The sequence below is a fragment of the Aedes albopictus genome, chromosome 3, assembly GCF_035046485.1.
Source record: "Aedes albopictus strain Foshan chromosome 3, AalbF5, whole genome shotgun sequence".
In the NCBI taxonomy this organism is placed as follows: domain Eukaryota; kingdom Metazoa; phylum Arthropoda; class Insecta; order Diptera; family Culicidae; genus Aedes; species Aedes albopictus.
The window spans coordinates 197480823-197498558 of record NC_085138.1 but is presented as its reverse complement, the minus strand read 5'-3'; the positions used below and the strand labels follow the sequence as shown (position 1 = coordinate 197498558).

Below are 17736 nucleotides of genomic sequence, written 5' to 3'. Positions count from 1 at the left end.
CTATAGTGGGCCTCAGTTGGGGAACCCTTGTACGGATAGCTTCTGTATACTGCATGCCCCAAGTCTCCGTCTAGCACCCGAGTGTTGGATACTAACTAGAGAGAGAATAAGCGGCACCAGCAAGAAGCTACTCGCCTGCTAGTGGGCCACTCTGCTGATCGTTTCCATCCATCCAGCCATCTGAGCCAGCTAGTTAGCAGGCACGGTTCGCACTTCGGTTGGGTTTTCCTTACACTAGCTATAAATACGGGTGGTAACCTCATCCCGAACACACTTCTGAACGGACTTTCACTGTGTCAACGTCGTCGTGCTGAAAAGATTTTGCCGTAGTGGCGGGTTCGATCCCCAAAAAATCATCTATCGGAGATTATCGCGTCCTTGTAGGGTTGTGCAACGTATTTTTTTCTTTTCGTTTATTTTTCTTCTCTCCAGTGTCCTCGCTCGTAGTAAGTTTCGTAAACTGTGCTCCGGCAGCATCAGATCAACACTTTGATTAAAATTTTATTAGAAAATTGCGTTACCATTCAGTGCGAATTAAGAGTGTGTTCTCAATCGTTGTCGTTTGTGGTTGTTTGTGAATTTTGCAGAGCGCAATATTTGAATCATGAAGCCGTTCGCGTTTGGAGTGCTCATCGCTGCCACCCTTTGCGTGGCCCAGGTGCTCGGTGCCGATGAAGCGCCAAAGGATACCACCGCCGACGAAGACACGGTCAAGATCTACAAGCGGCTCATCCCGGCCGATGTGCTCAGAGGTATGTACCTACCTACTTATACAAATCTGTGTGTGTCGAAATGGAAAACAATCATGCATTCTTTGTGAAATTGGTCGGTGCAACGCATGGATGCTATATCATAAGTGGCGGGTGTGGAACTGCAACCAAATTGCAACAATGTGTACGAGGCTGCGAGGAGAAGAAACCATTGATTTCCAATGAAGAAGCAGATGGAATCCAACAAACTCTGATTGCAGTTTGTTGGATGATTGTTAACATGCTCATTGAAGCGCTATGGCGGAGACAAGTAGCTAGCACTTAGTGGATAAACGCTATGTTGAAGCTAATCTAAACAGTGATGTGCTAATTTTTTGTCGTTTTTCTCCATTCTTCGAAGGTTGAGGGTTCCCATGCTTGAAGGTGGACGAAGCATGTTTTAAACAATGCATTTACGGTTCACGTTTGATGATAACCCAAGTAACAAGTCATACATTACTGGTATTTAATATAGCTTACGAGTAGCCAATATCACATATTGAAGTATATAAAATTTAGAGACACTTCATTTCAAAGTCACGGTATTTCACGGTCATGGATCAAAAAATATTTCATTGACTTCAAATGTGGAACGGACGTTGTTAGAACACGTGACTATTACGCCGAGGACCTGGGATCGAATCCCGCTCTTTACGAACTCACAAAATGTAAGTTCTTCTCTAGGAAGGGAAGCCAAGCCGTGGGCCCCGAGATAAACTAGCCCCAGGCTAAAAATCTCATTGTTAAAGATACTAAAATGTGTTCAACATCAGAAAATGCCAATTGCCAATAATAAGCCCAAGTAACAATTGGCTTCTTTAGCGGTGTTGAGATAATTCCATATTCTGAATCTGCACGTCAAACTGAGCCGAAATCCAAATTTTCATGAATTTTGGTGCCTATTTGCCTACTTAAAAATCAATTTGAAGTTTGTATGGGAGCGATTTGTCGAATCATCCCCCGTCGTATTTTGTACTGGGCGGAGCTGTCAAGCAGTTGCCCAGCTGTCAAAAGGTGATTTCAAAAAATCTCTTTGAAACTAATTTTAGGTGCCAAAATAAAGTTCTAAAAATCTGAAAAAAATCATAGTGACTCAGAAAAAGGTGGTCTATCGAATAAAACCAAAAAATCAAAACATTTTTCAAAATTAAAAAACCCAATTTTATTGCTGATTGATTTTGTTTGATTTTTATTAAGGTTTTATTACAGCAATAATCAAAACTCACAGTTTTATGACTGCTTTTATGAAAACCATTGATAAAATGTTTTATTGTATATTTGAAGATATCCATAAAGACAGATTTTAAGAGTTTTGTTCACTTTCCGATATGTAAACCTTCTGGCAATCATTATTACCACAATAAAACTGTTAAAACTCTCAACAGATGGCGATCCGTTGGATTAGTAACGACATCTGTTGGTGGAAAAGCAGAAACTACGACACTGCTAGGTTTATTGCGGTCATCATAAAAGTAAACTTGCTTTCGTTTTATTTTCGCTGATTATGGTCGACGCCATATTGAAGAATTAGCTTACGTGAATGGAAACTAGTTAATTTTGCTTAAATAAGCGATGAATTGATAGTTGGCATCCATTTTCATACCGTGCTCACATAAATATAAACTCTCGCTGCTGAGTTTTCTTGTGATTCGAGATAGTTTTACTAAATTTACAAATTGATTTATTTCATTCCAAGATGATAATATTCACTATTTTCGAAGCGCATTAATTTTATGATTCTGCAACCCCAATATTCACGGTAAATTCGAATGCGCATAAGCCTACCAGCACAATAACTACTAAATATTACTTTCAAATAAACGCTTTCTACTTACGAATGATGTATCCTCCTGAACTTTACGTGCCATCGAAGAAGCTTCTCTGCATCTTGAGCTGTCGTAGTTTTTTGTTGAAAAAAAAAAACAACAATCGAGAATGGAACAATTTTCAACTAGGTTTTTAAACGGGTTTTTTGCTACTCTTAATGCGGTTTGCAAAACCTCTCCGAGAGTGGTCCACTTAGCCGGAAGATGCTCTTAAAGAGGTTATCAAGAGGTTTTGATGTATGATTCAGTTTTATTGCAAGTTTTATAAAATTGGTCATAAAGATCTCTTGTAGAGCTGAACAAAACTTAAAATGTTACTTGGGAAGGTTACAAGTACACAGGGTCAAATATTTGACAAGGAATGAACTGAAAGGTCAACATCTGCTTTGAGATCGAAATTAGTTCAAACAGCTTTCAAGATGTTTCCACATTGTGCTATTTGGATAAGATTGAGGCCACTCAAAAGTGAGTAGATGACTAGTTTTGGCAACTCCCTTTCGAAAACAACCATCACACACTTTTGGCAGCGTGTACTCGACGCCTTAGGGAACGTTCAAAAATTACGTCCAATATTTTGGGGGGAGGGGGGTCTAAGAAAGTGTGACAGTACGTGTATTAGGTATAGGAAAATAGCGTGACAGAGGGGGGAGGGGGGGGGGGTGGTTCTAGAAATCCCGAAAAACGATGGACGTAATAAATGAATCTTCCCTTATGCAAGTGACTTGATTCAAGTCAATGGAAAATGTACAACTGAATGCGAACTGAACGTGTAAACACCATTATGCCTGGTTTACATCGGCGTAGCTAGCTTTTTTTTCTTTCTCTCTTGCTCTCCTAAACAAACACGAGAAAGAGAAGGATGAAAGAGGGGGCAAAGGCCCCCTTCTTACATCCCGCTTTTTCTCGTGCTTGTATAGGAGAGTGAGTGAGAAAAAAGAAAAAGCTAGCTACGCCAATGCTGGTTTAGACAATGCAAGTGACTTGATTCCAGTCAGTTGGAAATGCCCCATTGAATGCGAATTGAACGTGTAAACACCACCATTCATCTCACTTGAGCAACTCAATTGACTTTAAAGAAAGATGAACATGTTGAAATTTTTCATTAAAGTCAAACGAAATCATCTCACTTCTTCTTCTTCTTCTTGGCGTAACGTCCTCACTGGGACAAAGCCTGCTTCTCAGCAAAAGCTGCTCAGTTCTATGAGCACTTCCACAGTTTTTAACTGAGAGCTTCCTCTGCCAATGACCAATTTGCATGTGTAGATCGTGTGGCAGGCACGAAGATACTCTATGCCCAAGGAAGTCAAGGAAATTTCCTTTACGAAAAGATCCTCGACCGACCGGGAATCGAACCCGTCACCCTCAGCATGGCCATGCTGAATACCCGTGCGTTTACCGCCTCGGCTATATGGGCCCTAAAATCATCTCACTTGCCTCGTCTAAACCCGCGATTCATGTGAGTTGAATTCAAATCACCTGTCAAGGGAGATGAATTCAATTCAGTATGCTCACGCACGTTGATCAATATAAACACTTCCTTCAATTGAGATACATTCAAGAGCATGCAAGTGGACACTCCTCAAGGCATTTTCTCAGTCTAAACACGTCACTCCATTGGATTGTTTGAACACGTTTGAGAAGTTTGCAAGTCAGATGCTCATTTCAATTCATCTTACTTAAGCAACCCACTTGACTTGAACAAAAATTGAACATGTTGAACTTTTGCACTCAAGTCAAACGAAATCATCTCACTTGCCCCGTCTAATCCCGCGGCGCGATTCATGTGAGCAGGGATGGAATTGTTCTCATCGTGAAGCAATTCCCGAGTGAAAAGCCAACAAAAGGCTTACTCATGATTCCGAGAGTAAACAGTGTGTGAGTTTATTCGCACCCGCCTGCTTCGTGAGTAAGAAGCAAAACGAAAACAAAAACACTCATGAGTGTCGTCTGTTCAGCTGCAATCTTCACCATTTTCCATCCCTGCATGTGAGTTGAATTCAATTTATCTACCAAGCGTGACGAATTAGCCTCTGCATGTTGTGAGATTTTGACTTTTACTGCGAGCACTGTGTTCAAAATTCCTGTGAGAGTGAGCAGGACAGCACCAAAACAGAGCTCGCAGTAAAAGTCAAAGAACAAAAGAATTTTGCCCGCATACGCAGGCTACTTCAATCAAGTTTGCTTACGCACCGCACGACATGAACATTTGGATAACTGAACACTTACTTGAACTGGGATGTATTCAAGGGCATGAAAGTGAACATCCAAGTCATTTGCTCAGTCCAAACACGTCAATCCATTGAATTGAATATGTTTGAAAAGTTTGTGTTCTGTAATTTTTTGATGAAACTAAAACAGCTGAATACTGCAAAAATGAATAGCTACTTGACATTCTCGTAAGACCAATTCAGAAAAGGTCCCATCCCAACTAACAAAAGTAGCTGAATAATAGCTTTTAAAGCAAACGCTCTTGAAGAAGTGCTTTTCTAAGCACTTATACAACAAAAATGCTAGTTATGATACTAATCCCATTTAAGCAATGCGGAGCGCGGGGACACAAAAAATAACACGCAAATTTGGCGCAGTTATTTTAGACGCAAAGGCAGATTAAAAATAGTTATTTATGCAACAAGTTGCAAAATCCAGCACAAGCCGTACATTTATTCAACGTGGCTTGCCGAGTTGGATAAATACGACGAAAATTACTTTCTGTAGGTTAAATAATACTGAAAAAAGCTACAAACAAGCAGAGAGTAAAAAATTCGAAGATTCAAAATGAAAATTGACATTCCAATTGTTTTATTCGGGTTTCGTCACGTTCATTGTCAGCTGAATGCCTGTCTTTTTTCATTAAATTCCCTACCGTCATTTTTTTCTTGCACATCGTAATATAAACTATTTCTGTTAACAAAAGCAAAATTCGACTTATCGAACAAATAGAACAGATAGATAGTATTCCAATTTATTACTATACTCGAGTTTTGTGGTGATTGGAAGTTTAATCGACGAGGATCCTATGATCCGGATCGAAACGTTGGCGATGAGAAAGGGAAATCAACGCTTTTCTCTGACTGAAAATCGAAACCCCCCCAAAACTAAGTCTTGGAGGATCATATGGTGTACAAGGAAGTAAAGGAAACTTCTCTTACGAAAATGTGTTGGGCCTACCTGGAATCGAACCCGTCACCCTCAGCATGTCATGTTGATTGAGTACCTACGCCTTTACTGCTGTAGCATTAGGGGCTGTATTTTTCGTTGTGTTTCCTAAAAATGGGTAGGGCAACACATTGACTGTCCTTCCCCTTTTATGCCTGTACGTTGGACATGTCCTGCTGTCGTACCAACTTCCCGAACAACTGATAACTATGCGATTATGGGCTGTATAGGTTAAGCCGACAAAGCGATTTTGGTTACATTGGAACCAAATGAACATATGAATGATTTTTGGAGAATTGTTATTGAGTTTGTTTTGCTGTCGTTTACAAGGAGCATTTCTAAGCTAATGTTTTAGACTTTTCTTTTTCCCCAGTGCTTCGTGGATTCGATTCTGAAACCCCCTGTCAAAAGTTGGACGTTAGGGTAAACTCCAGCATAATGTAATTCGAAATGTACAAATTGTTGCTTGTACGGCTCAGTGAAGTGTGTTCCACGCAATCAGTCATGCACGTTAAACCCTAAGTACAGTGTAGTGTAGGAAGGTACATGGGCTAGGCGGGCAAGGTTCGTACGTACCTACAATTCACGTCAACCTGCAAGGTTTTGGGGCTGTCCGGTGTCGCTGTGGAGACAAACGCATAGGTATACAGGACTTATTAGTGTCACTCGGTTCGTTTTGAAGAGTTTGAGTTAGCCTTCGGAGTCGACACTACATATATGTAGCTCCTCCGTTGCGTTGTTGTCTGGTTGACGGTGCTGCCTGTTGACGCTATTACATGGTAATCGTTATAAATTATCAAATCTGTCAAAGGCAGCAAACACAGAAAGGTGGGAGACAACAGAAACTCGGTTTAGTGGAACGGCCACTACTTGTTTATGGGGGGAATGTGCGTAAAAGGCTGATCCCTAAGGAAATGTACAAATTTAACCTTGAAAATATCTAAGTTTATGGGCACGTTAAAATACCCTTTAGTTGGCTAATATGGTTTGAATAGCTGATACTTTCACACACCCAGAATGTTTCTACTCAGTCATTGAGTTTGCCTTACTCAGAAATCCGTAAGTTTAATGTTTTTTATTCAATTTCCGTCGAAATTGAAAATTCATTGCATGTCAGCTCTTCCACTTCTTGAAACTAGGTGGGACTCCCGAGCAGAAGAAAATAACAAGTGAATAACATATCAAGGTATTTATCTTAAATACTACCATACCTTGATATGCCCTACATTAGGTGGTAATAAAAGGCAAAATAACAAAAATGAATATCAAAATTTTGTAAAAATAACACCTAGAAAATAACAAGTCTTGTTATTTCAATAACGAATGCATACCTAAAATTTCAAGTGCTGTATTTGTTATTCCAAAGTTATTGAATAACAAACTAATAACATTTCTTGTTATTAAATGCTTCATTTGTTTGATGACTTCATAATGTAATAGCAAATCTTGTTTTCCGGTTATTTTAACTGCTAAACCAACAAATACTTCATCAATACCAAACTCTGCTCAAATACATCCAACTATTATTGTTATGTTCTCATAACATTTCGTAGAATAACGCAGCAATAACAATTTTAGGTATTAGAGCACATGTTGCTCTTTGCATGGTATTTGTAAGGTATGCCCATCTGCTCGGGCTTGAAAGACCTATTGATTCTCGGGTAAGAACACTTCAGTGCCTGTGTTAAAAAAATCTGGGTGCATCTGGGTGTAAGCTTTCAATAATGTGCACAATTATGCATACATTAGGGGGTTTAAGATTATGTTAAACGATGAAATAATTTTTTAATTGAAATATTTCACTTGATGTTTTCGCAGACAATACGAGTAGCATGCATGCAAATAAAAATTTGAATGGTAGTTGTGGCGTTCAACCGTTCAACCGAATATTGTAACAATGCGTGTACAAACTTGAATTTATAAAAAAAGACATTGTGAACGCTGGTTAACGAAAATGTGATCAGATTACCTTATTGCGCTCCAACGACGGATTTAACCCCACTTTCTCTAGGTAAAATAACTGCAGCTTGCTGCCTGGTGCTTGCAATCTTTGGTCGCAATCTCCACCACCACCACGAATTGGCGTTGTTGGATCAGGGTACGGTCGCGCCGCCGGTGCACACGCTAAACTAAATAAACCGGTTGCATAGCGTTTTTTTTTTTCTAGATCTTTCCATTAATTAAGGCTCGGCGAGGAGACAAAGTGTTCAATACCGAACGACCAACCAAGCCCCGCGCAGTTGCCGACAAGATCAAGTCAAGTTCCCTTGATTTGGTCGAGAAGTTTCCATATTATTCAATTTCGAATCAGGTTAGTCGGGCGGGCGGTCTAGCTCGTGGTGATAAGTGCTTTATACTATTCTGCAATCATCGAAATCGAAAAAAAATCAACTGATATTAAGAGTTGAATTTTGAGATGCAAGGTGGAGTTTTGGGTTAGGTATAGGCGATCAAGGACGATTTAATAGACCTGACACTAGCTTAATAACTGGGGAACCTCAAAATATAAACAGTTTAGAAATGTTTTTGTATCTCTAGTTTAATTATACCGTCTACCCCTGTTGGTTTGACCGCATCTAACCTGAACACTTTTTAATTTGACCCCCGCTGATCTGCGCATCGTTCAAACTAAAAATGGTTCAAACGTCATTCTGCTCATGGAACGGGGTGAATCAGAACACATTATCAAAACAAAACAGCAAAAAAGGTGACCATCAGTGCGTTTTTCGATGCCCACAGGGTTATTAGAAGTTCAAATTTGAACTAGAAGTTCAAATCTTCCGGGAACAGGAAACTCCAATTGGGATATTAGGGTAATTTGCCAATTGTTGCACGACTAAAAATTTGCCAATTATCGCACACTCCATAAGAAAAGCATGGAGTGTGCAAAAATAGGCGAGTTTTTAGCCGTGCAACAATTGGCAAATTACCCTAATTTAGAATAAAAAATAATAACTTTATACGATTTATAAAGCTTTATTTTGATACCTAAAATCAATTTCAATGATATTTTTTGATATCATATTTTGACAACTGGGCAATTGATTGACAGCTCTGCTGAGTACAAAATTCCACGACTCAGTACAAACTTCAAATTCATTCCCAGGAATCAAAATTCACGAAAATACGGTTTTCGGCCCAGTTTGGCATATAGATTCAGAATATGGAATTGTCCCAACACCGTTAAAGAAGCCAATTCAATGTGTCATGTTCATGTGCCCCGTGCCGTATGTGTGAATGGTCGGGCGAGTTTAAAAACATGCTCGATCATTAACGGATCCTTTGAGGAACCTACTAGTGCAGGACCCCTTCGCAAAAACACCCCCAGTTTGCACACCGGGTGAAGTAATGGATGGAGCGTGGTTGGCGAAGGCTGCCAACAAGAACAGAGAAGTGTTTCCTGCTAAGACCTCAAGTAGAGCTTGCTGAGGCTCAGGAAGATGATGATAGCGACGCGTCAATGCCATGATAAACTGACAATGGCGGCAACAGCAGGGTCCGTGAAGCAGAAGAAATCAAAATCTACGCAGGCCGGAGGTCTTCGCATTCGAAAGCAGTCCGACAAACGAAGCGACTGCAGACACGAAGCAGTAGGTACGTGAGGCAGCCGTTGGAGTGGTGCCGGTTACCCCCTTTGCGCAAGGCTAGAAGAGTATTAACCATGAAAAAAAGGCAACTAGGCCCGTGAGTCGAGCCTCAGCCAGGCCTCCCAGAAGGCTGGGAAAGGGTGGGCCTGAGGAGACCGGCCCGTCCCGGAATGGAGCAGGGGTTGAGATTCTGTGTGAGTCCTTTGCAATTACAGGTTAGGGTTGTTGGGAGTTCAACCCTGACGACATTCATCGTGCGCGAACGCACCCCTTTCACTGTGTGTAGAATCGTCATCGACGCGGCGACTGCGTGGAGAGCCAGCGCACCGCTGCGCAGCAGAGAGAAAAGTTTTCAATCGACCGACACAACTGTACAAGTGTTCCGCGAATAAAGACGTAGTTAAAAGTACTCCGTGTTCGTGTTCCTTTATTTCGCATGGTGTTCCCTTTTCGCTATTATTCCCGTCGTTTGCGCCTCTGCCGTGATTCCGCCGAACAGGTTATTGGCCCAGAGAAGTGATTAGTGAAAAGGAAGATTCGATAGTGATTCCGCGGTGAAGAATTTTCATCGCGAAGAGTGATTCCGTGAGCGAAGAAGAAAATGGCGGACCAACGCTTCTCGCTCCCGAAGTTGAGTAACCATAATTATCAATCATGGAAATTCAAAATGGAGATGTTGCTCATCCGTGAAGAAATGTGGTGTGTGATTGACAGTGCGAAGCCAGTGCCGGTGACCGACGCGTGGGAAAAGCTTGATTTGAAAGCACGAGCAACAATTGGACTGTGTGTTGACGACAGTCAGACAAGTTTGATCCGGAATTGTGCATCGGCGAAAGAAGCTTGGGACGCGCTGAAGAAATATCACGATAAAGGTTCGGAAGTGTATTTGCTTAAAAAGTTGACGCGTTTGGAACTTTCCGAAAATGGTGACATGGAGCAACATCTGCAGGACTTTACCGACTTGCTGCAGCGTATCGCGGATACGGGTGACGGAATTCCCGCAAAGTGGCAGGTAGCAATTTTGCTTTGCTCGTTGCCAGAATCGTATGATCCATTGACGACGGCGTTAGAGCAGCGGCCAATCGCGGAGCTAACTTTGGACTTGGTGAAATCGAAGCTCCTGGCCGAAGCGGAGAAGCGTCGCGAGCGTGCTGGTGTTGCGTCGGGAAACAGTGAAAAAGCATTACGTACGGACTTCAAGAAAAATCGCGGTGGTAGTGCTAGTGCGGGCTGTGGCATGGAAACGCGTGAATGTTTCCATTGCAAAAAGCCGGGACATTTAAAGCGAAACTGCCGGTTGTTGAAGAAAGGTTCAGTTGACGGACGAAAAGTGGAAGAAGTGAAGCAAAAAGAAGAAGTGAAAGTGAAACAAGCTAGTGTTGACAGTGGACCTCTTGCTTGGATGGTTGGTCACGGAGAACCGACCGCCTGGTTCGTGGACAGCGGGGCGTCGCGCCACATGACCGGGGACAGGAAATTCTTTTCGACACTGGAAGAAACAGCTGGCGTTAGTGTTATGCTGGCGGATGGAGAGAAAGCGGAAGTTTCTGGAACTGGCTCCGGAAGTATCGTTGGTGTCGACGGTAAAGGTAATCCTGTCGACATTGTGCTCAGCGATGTCCTTTTTGTTCCAAAGCTGACGAGCGGATTAGTATCGGTGAGTACTCTGGCTTCCAAATGTTTTGATGTAGTATTTTCCGACAACCGCTGTGAGATTCGAAACCGAATGGGGGAGATTTCGGCGCTAGCTATGCGTCACGGCAGTTTGTACAAGCTATGCACACCGAATCAGGCGATGGTGAGTGTCCACCCATCGCACACTGCTGATTGCCAACATACCTGGCATCGGCGGCTCGGACATCGGGATCCAGAGGTGGTACGGATGATTTCCAGTAAGGGCTATGCTGAGGGGATGAAGCTCGTGGACTGTGGCGTGAGAACAGTCTGCAGTTCCTGTATGGAGGGGAAAATGTCTCGGATTCCATTTCCAAAGCATGCTGACCATGAGGTGAAGGAAAAGTTGGATTTGGTCCACACCGACTTGAGTGGGCCAATGGAGGAAACACCTAGTGGGAATAAATACTTTCTCACATTGATAGATGATTACACTCGGATGACTTTCATTTATCTACTGCGAAAGAAATCCGATGCGGCGGAAAAGGTGAAGGATTTTGTTCGATTTTGCAAGACGCAAATCGGCAAGGCACCCCGAATCATCAGGTCCGATGGAGGAGGGGAATATGTTTGCAGCGATCTACAGGATTTTCTCAGAAAAGAAGGTATCGTGAGTCAATTCACGGCCCCCTACTCTCCGCAGCAAAATGGGGTGGCCGAGAGAAAGAATCGCTACCTGAAGGAGATGACTCTGTGCATGCTGCGGGATGCGGACATGGAACCAAGGTACTGGGGAGAAGCGGTGTTGACGGCGACATATCTACAGAACCGTCTTCCGACCCGGTCCGTCGAAGTGAGTCCGTTTGAAAAGTGGTATGGCAAGAAACCGAACTACGAGCATTTCAAGATTTTTGGATGTGAGGCGTGGGTCCAAATACCAGCGGAGAAGAGAAAGAAGATGGAAGTGAAGGCAAGAAAGTTAGTGTTTGTGGGATACTCAAATGAACATAAAGCGTTCCGTTTTCTGGACAAAAGTAGTGATCGTATTACCATAAGCCGGGATGTGAAGTTTATTGAAAAACTGGAAATGCAGGGTGAGATTGTGTTGGGTGAACAACCGAAGAGTGTTGGGGAGGAACTTGCAAAACCGGTACCTGTAAGGCCCATTGTGAATTCAGAAGAAGATGAAGAAGAAAGTGAAGAAATAGACCGTGAAGAGGAAGGTGCTTGCGGAGGACGGCGAGTACTTCCGCGCAGAGAAACGAGAGGCGTCGTTCCAGCGCGGCTGAGAGATTACGAGCTGGGACTGGTTGCGGTGGAGCAGTTTGAACCTGCAACATACAAGGAAGCTACCAGTTGCGCCGAAAAGGAGGAGTGGTCACAAGCGATGCGAGAAGAGTTGGAGTCCTTGATGTCTAACAACACGTGGGAGCTAGTGGATCCGCCGCCCGGACACAACGTTGTAGGGTGCAGGTGGGTTTTTCGTAAAAAGCTGAATGCGGAAGGAAAGGTGGAAAGATTCAAGGCAAGGCTTGTCGCTCAGGGGTACACCCAAAAGTTTGGATCGGACTTCACCGAGGTGTTCGCCCCTGTGGCGATGCAAGCGACATTTCGAGTGCTTCTTGCGATTGCGGGCCAGCGTAAAATGATTGTGAGACATTTGGACGTAAAGACCGCTTATCTTTATGGAAACTTGAGCGAGGAAATATACATGCGGCAGCCACCGGGATTCATCGATCACCGAAACTCGACGAAAGTGTGCAGACTCCGTAAAAGTATCTACGGGTTAAAACAGGCTGCTAGGGTCTGGCATCAAACAATTACGGCTATACTCTTGGAATTAGGCTTCAGTCAGTGTAAGTCTGATTCCTGTCTCTACAAGAAGCTAATCGGTACGGAATGGATATATCTGCTCATTTACGTAGATGACATTCTGGTGTTGTGCAAGCAGGAGGAGATGATAAATGCCATCGAAGCAGAGCTGCAACAGAGAGTCAAGATCGTGAAGCTCGGAGACATAAACTACTTTCTTGGGATACAAGTGTGCAAGGATTCGAAAGGATGGTACAGCCTGAGTCAAGAAGCGTTCATCGATAGGATTGTGGAGCGTTTCGGTATGGGTGGAGCTAAAGGATCGAAGTATCCCTTGGATCCTGGATATTTCAAAATTTGCAATGACAGTAAGCAGCTGAAGGACAATTTTGAGTACCACAGCCTCATCGGATCGTTGTTGTATCTGGCGTCACACAGCCGACCGGACATAGCTGTCAGTGTTGGCATACTAAGCCGGAAGTTAAGTTGCCCTACGGAACTGGATTGGAAGGAGGCTAAGCGTATTCTGCGTTACTTAATTTTCACAAGGCACTACAAATTGAAGCTTGGAGGAACTGCTGAATGGAAGCTTGTGGGTTATAGTGACGCTGATTGGGCGGGCGATGCAAATGACCGGAAGTCATGCAGCGGATTCTTGTTTGGCTTAGGAGGAGCAACTGTAAGCTGGACGAGTAGGAAGCAAACCTGTGTCACTATGTCTACCATGGAGGCAGAATATGTGGCCCTATCAGAGGCTGCTCAGGAAGCTGTATGGCTACGAGGTTTGCTCAAGGAGTTGAACGAAGAGCAGACAAAACCGACAGTAATTTTCGAGGATAACCGCAGTTGCCTGGACTTTGCTGTATTGGATCAACAGAGGAAGAGATCAAAGCACGTGGATACGCGTTACCATTACACCAGGGAATTGGTTACGCAGAAGCAGATCGAGTTACGCTATTGTCCTACAGACGAAATGTTAGCGGACGTTTTGACCAAGCCTTTAGGATCGACCAAGGTCAGAAAGTTTGCTACAGAAATGGGTTTAACCGAAGATGGACTCCAGGGATGAGTTCGCGAGGAGGAGTGTTGGGAGTTCAACCCTGACGACATTCATCGTGCGCGAACGCACCCCTTTCACTGTGTGTAGAATCGTCATCGACGCGGCGACTGCGTGGAGAGCCAGCGCACCGCTGCGCAGCAGAGAGAAAAGTTTTCAATCGACCGACACAACTGTACAAGTGTTCCGCGAATAAAGACGTAGTTAAAAGTACTCCGTGTTCGTGTTCCTTTATTTCGCATGGTGTTCCCTTTTCGCTATTATTCCCGTCGTTTGCGCCTCTGCCGTGATTCCGCCGAACAAGGGTGGCCAGGGGAAGGACGCTTCTTGTACCCAAGTGGATAAAGGAAAGCAGAACATTAAGAAGCAAAAGAGGTCAGATAGAGCAGTTGCCAACAGGACTGACAAGTCCGACGTATACATCCTGAAAGCGATGAAGAACGATGCCAAGCTCTCGGATCTGGGAGCCGGCGTACGCAGCTCATTTTAGGTAGCCACCGCGGTTCAAAATGAAGGAACGATGGGTAAATATCCAGTCCAAAAGACGGTCTAAACATTTAACGAGGGGAGGGATTCGTGTTTGCCTAAGTCAACGAAGTTTCCCATGTAGCTGTTTTGCAGTTCCTCGGTGGTCGGTAGAAGAGTTCACGCCTATACTGGACTGTATTGATAGAATGAAGGTCCGTGGTAACAGTGGATGACTTCAATGTCTGGGCCGTGAAATGGGGGAGCAGTTTCGTGTACCAACGGAGTTTGATCTTGTTAGAGGCACTGGTCATGCTAGAAGTTGATCTGCATGCCTGATGTCGGTACGAAAAGTACCTGATGAAGAATAAAATCGATCATTGACGTTACGTTTTCTAGTCAGGCCTAATAAGTAGTTCCAACTACAAGGTAGACGATGCCTACACTTACAGCAACCACCTGGCGGTTCGCTACGGTATCACGGGCTAGGCACCGGATGCAGCGATCACATACTGAGAAGAAGTGGAAATTCAAGAGCGAGATAAGGGTAAGAAAAAGGGCCTGCTGTGAGGGCCTGTGTTCAACTGCCAACGTGAGCTCGTGAGGTACCGCCTACAGGGTCGTGATGGCTGCCTCCGTAGATGTTGAATAGGATCATCGAGAGGCTGTTCTCACGTCATGGCCCGACTCCTTGGCCTCCATTCGTATAACTTTTGGGGACTGGGACGGGCGATGTGGGGGTCACCGATGATGAACTTGCTGAAATCGTTTCGTCCATAAGCTGCGAATCCTAGTTCATCTTGTGGTCGTGTCATTGGTATACTGTCTGCTGTCGGATGATTTTTGGATCGTGAAGTTGTCAAGAAGCTGAAGTCGTAGCTGCAATAGATAAGCTTATCGCCATCCATGTTTTATTTTTTAAAGACGCTATAGGTACTCGATCAACACAGAATAACATGGCGAATGTCAATTTCTTGATTTTGCTTTGGCTGACCAAGCCATGTGGGAAATGAAAATGCTTTGCATCCATATGCACAACAGAACATGTGATCGATGAACAAATTGAGATTTGAATTATGAAAAGAAATCCACGTACTCCGGTGATACTCGAACTCACGACTCCCAATTCGCTAGATGGGCGCTTCTATTCCTTCAAGCTACGGAGTCATGGCGAAGTTGACGTTTTCGCCGTACGTTACTAATTACCGATATGCCGTGCTTCGTTTACTGGCAGATTAGCTTAACTTTTATGGATTTCGGTAAAAAGCCACCGATGGATCTGTATTTTTTTATCGGCTTCGGTGTAATTTAACGAAATCACCGATACATATTCAGCAGTCTAAATTAAAAGCATCGGTAAATAAGTTGTGATTTACCGGAATACCGATAAATATTGCCGATTCAAATCGGTAAATTCTATTCTCGAACTCAGGGCGTCAGTTTCACTGTCAATAGTACATGTCCCATCTACGGTTAATAGACTGAACTGTTTAGGTCATACTCAATCATTGTGGAACCATTCGACATCAATCGCCAATACTGTCAAAGTTCAAATTAAGTGATTAAATCTCGTGCATAAATTGACTACAAATCTACTATTAGTTTTCTAAAGCTACATTCAGCTACCAGATTAAGTGAATTGTGTAAATTAATTTATTCTTAAGCACGATGAATTGCTCGCACGACTCGTCTCGAAGCAATACATCATAAACAAAACCTCTGCTCGTACACAGAGCACAATGGAATGATGAGAGAGAGCGAAGGGCCACTGACTGGCATGCTAATTCGCCGGTGGATTTCTTAGAGGGGGCTGCATTGTATTCTACCTACCCATTGGGTTCCCGGAATCCGGTAAGGTAAAAAATTATATAATTATTTGTTTGCAATGGTAAGAGATCGTGACGGTGCTTCACAAGTTTCCTAGCGCGTCATGCATAATTAAGTGTGCACAATTAATTCGCAACTTAAAGCCAGCAGCCAGCAACGAGTTTTCCCTTTCATTAGTTGCCTTCTAACTAGATTCAGTGCTCTCCGTCGTCATGGTTTCCCTTTCCGCTCTGGCCGGCGGCCAGACCAGCAAGTTGCCTCGAGTGAACGGCTCTAAATATCTAAGTAGGCGCGCGCGCACTGACCGGTTGATTGGGGGTGACTCATTCGTCATAAAACATTCGCCCGCTCGCTGCTGGCCTACTAGATTGTGTGACGGGGGATTCTTTTCCGGCTTAGTAGACGCGAATGTCGTGAAAAAAAAATGACTTTGTTTTCGCCCGAATGCACACAATTGTTTCAGTTTCAATGTTAATCAATTCCGCGATTTCTGTCCGCAGATTAACAAACCGTTTCACAGACCGTTCGGGCAACCTTGAGCCCACAACAACGGTGCAACGGTGATGATGAGCGCTCGTGTCGCGGTGACCGACTGCTACCTACTACTAGGCTTAAAACCGGTGCGGTAGACCCGTCTGATGGGCTCCCCTTCGGTGAAGGTTGTACCGGACCGGGTCTGAGTCAGAGTTGTTATTATTTTGTGTGGGGACCTTTTACTTGCTCGATTTGGTTCGATTGGGCTCCCCTCAGCTCTCGAAACACATATTTTGAAAATGTCACACTGCTGGTTATTTATCACCCGTTTTTAGCAGAGGTGACCATGCGTGTTTTCTTCTTTTAAGGTTAAGTATCTTGGTACCGTCTACCCCTGTTGGTTTGACCGCATCTAACCTGAACACTTTTTAATTTGACCCCCGCTGATCTGCACATCGTTCAAACTAAAAATGGTTCAAACGTCATTCTGCTCATGGAACGGGGTGAAACAGAACACATAATCAAAACAAAACAGCAAAACAGGTGACCATCAGTGCGTTTTTCGATGCCCACAGGGTTACTAGAAGTTCAAATTAAAAATGAACCCCGTTGGTTTGCATGAGGTGTCGTTCAAACCACCGGGGGTAGACGTTAGTGCATGGTTTGTGTACCATTTTATAGCCTTCTTAAAATGTGGAAGCCTGGAGCCTTAACCCCACGTCTACCTTAAATTTAACCACATGTAGCGTGTTATACGAATAGCATGATACGCTCACGAATAAAATAGATGAATACAATTATACAGTAGATTTTGATTTTGATTGCTTTATCTTTATTATAGAGACTTTCAGCCCTTTAGAGTAGATTTTTTGTATGGTTGTCGGTTTAGAATTACACTACAAACCACCTTTTCCGGGAACAGGAAACCCCAATTGGGATATTAATTTAGAATAAAAAAAAAATAACTTTATACGATTTATTTTTATTTTGATACCAAAAATCAATTTGAAAGCGATTTTTTGATATCATATTTTGACAACTGGGCAATTGGTTGACAGCTTTGCTCAGTACAAAATCCCACAACTCAGTACAAACTTCAAATTCATTCCCAGGAACCAAAATTCACGAAAATATGGTTTTCTGCCCAGTTTGGCATGTAGATTCACAAT

At 43.3% G+C, this 17736-nt stretch overlaps 1 protein-coding gene across 1 annotated transcript in view; it reads left to right on the top strand.

Moving 5' to 3' along the window:
- Positions 1-262: 262 nt before the first annotated feature.
- Positions 263-17736, top strand: part of LOC109427264 (uncharacterized) — a 35771-nt gene continuing 18297 nt past the window's right edge. The window contains exons 1-2 of the mRNA XM_062858208.1: positions 263-446; positions 588-752. Of these exons, the coding sequence (XP_062714192.1) occupies positions 605-752 (148 nt within the window). The 5' untranslated portion in view covers positions 263-446; positions 588-604. The remainder of the gene's footprint in view (positions 447-587; positions 753-17736) is intronic.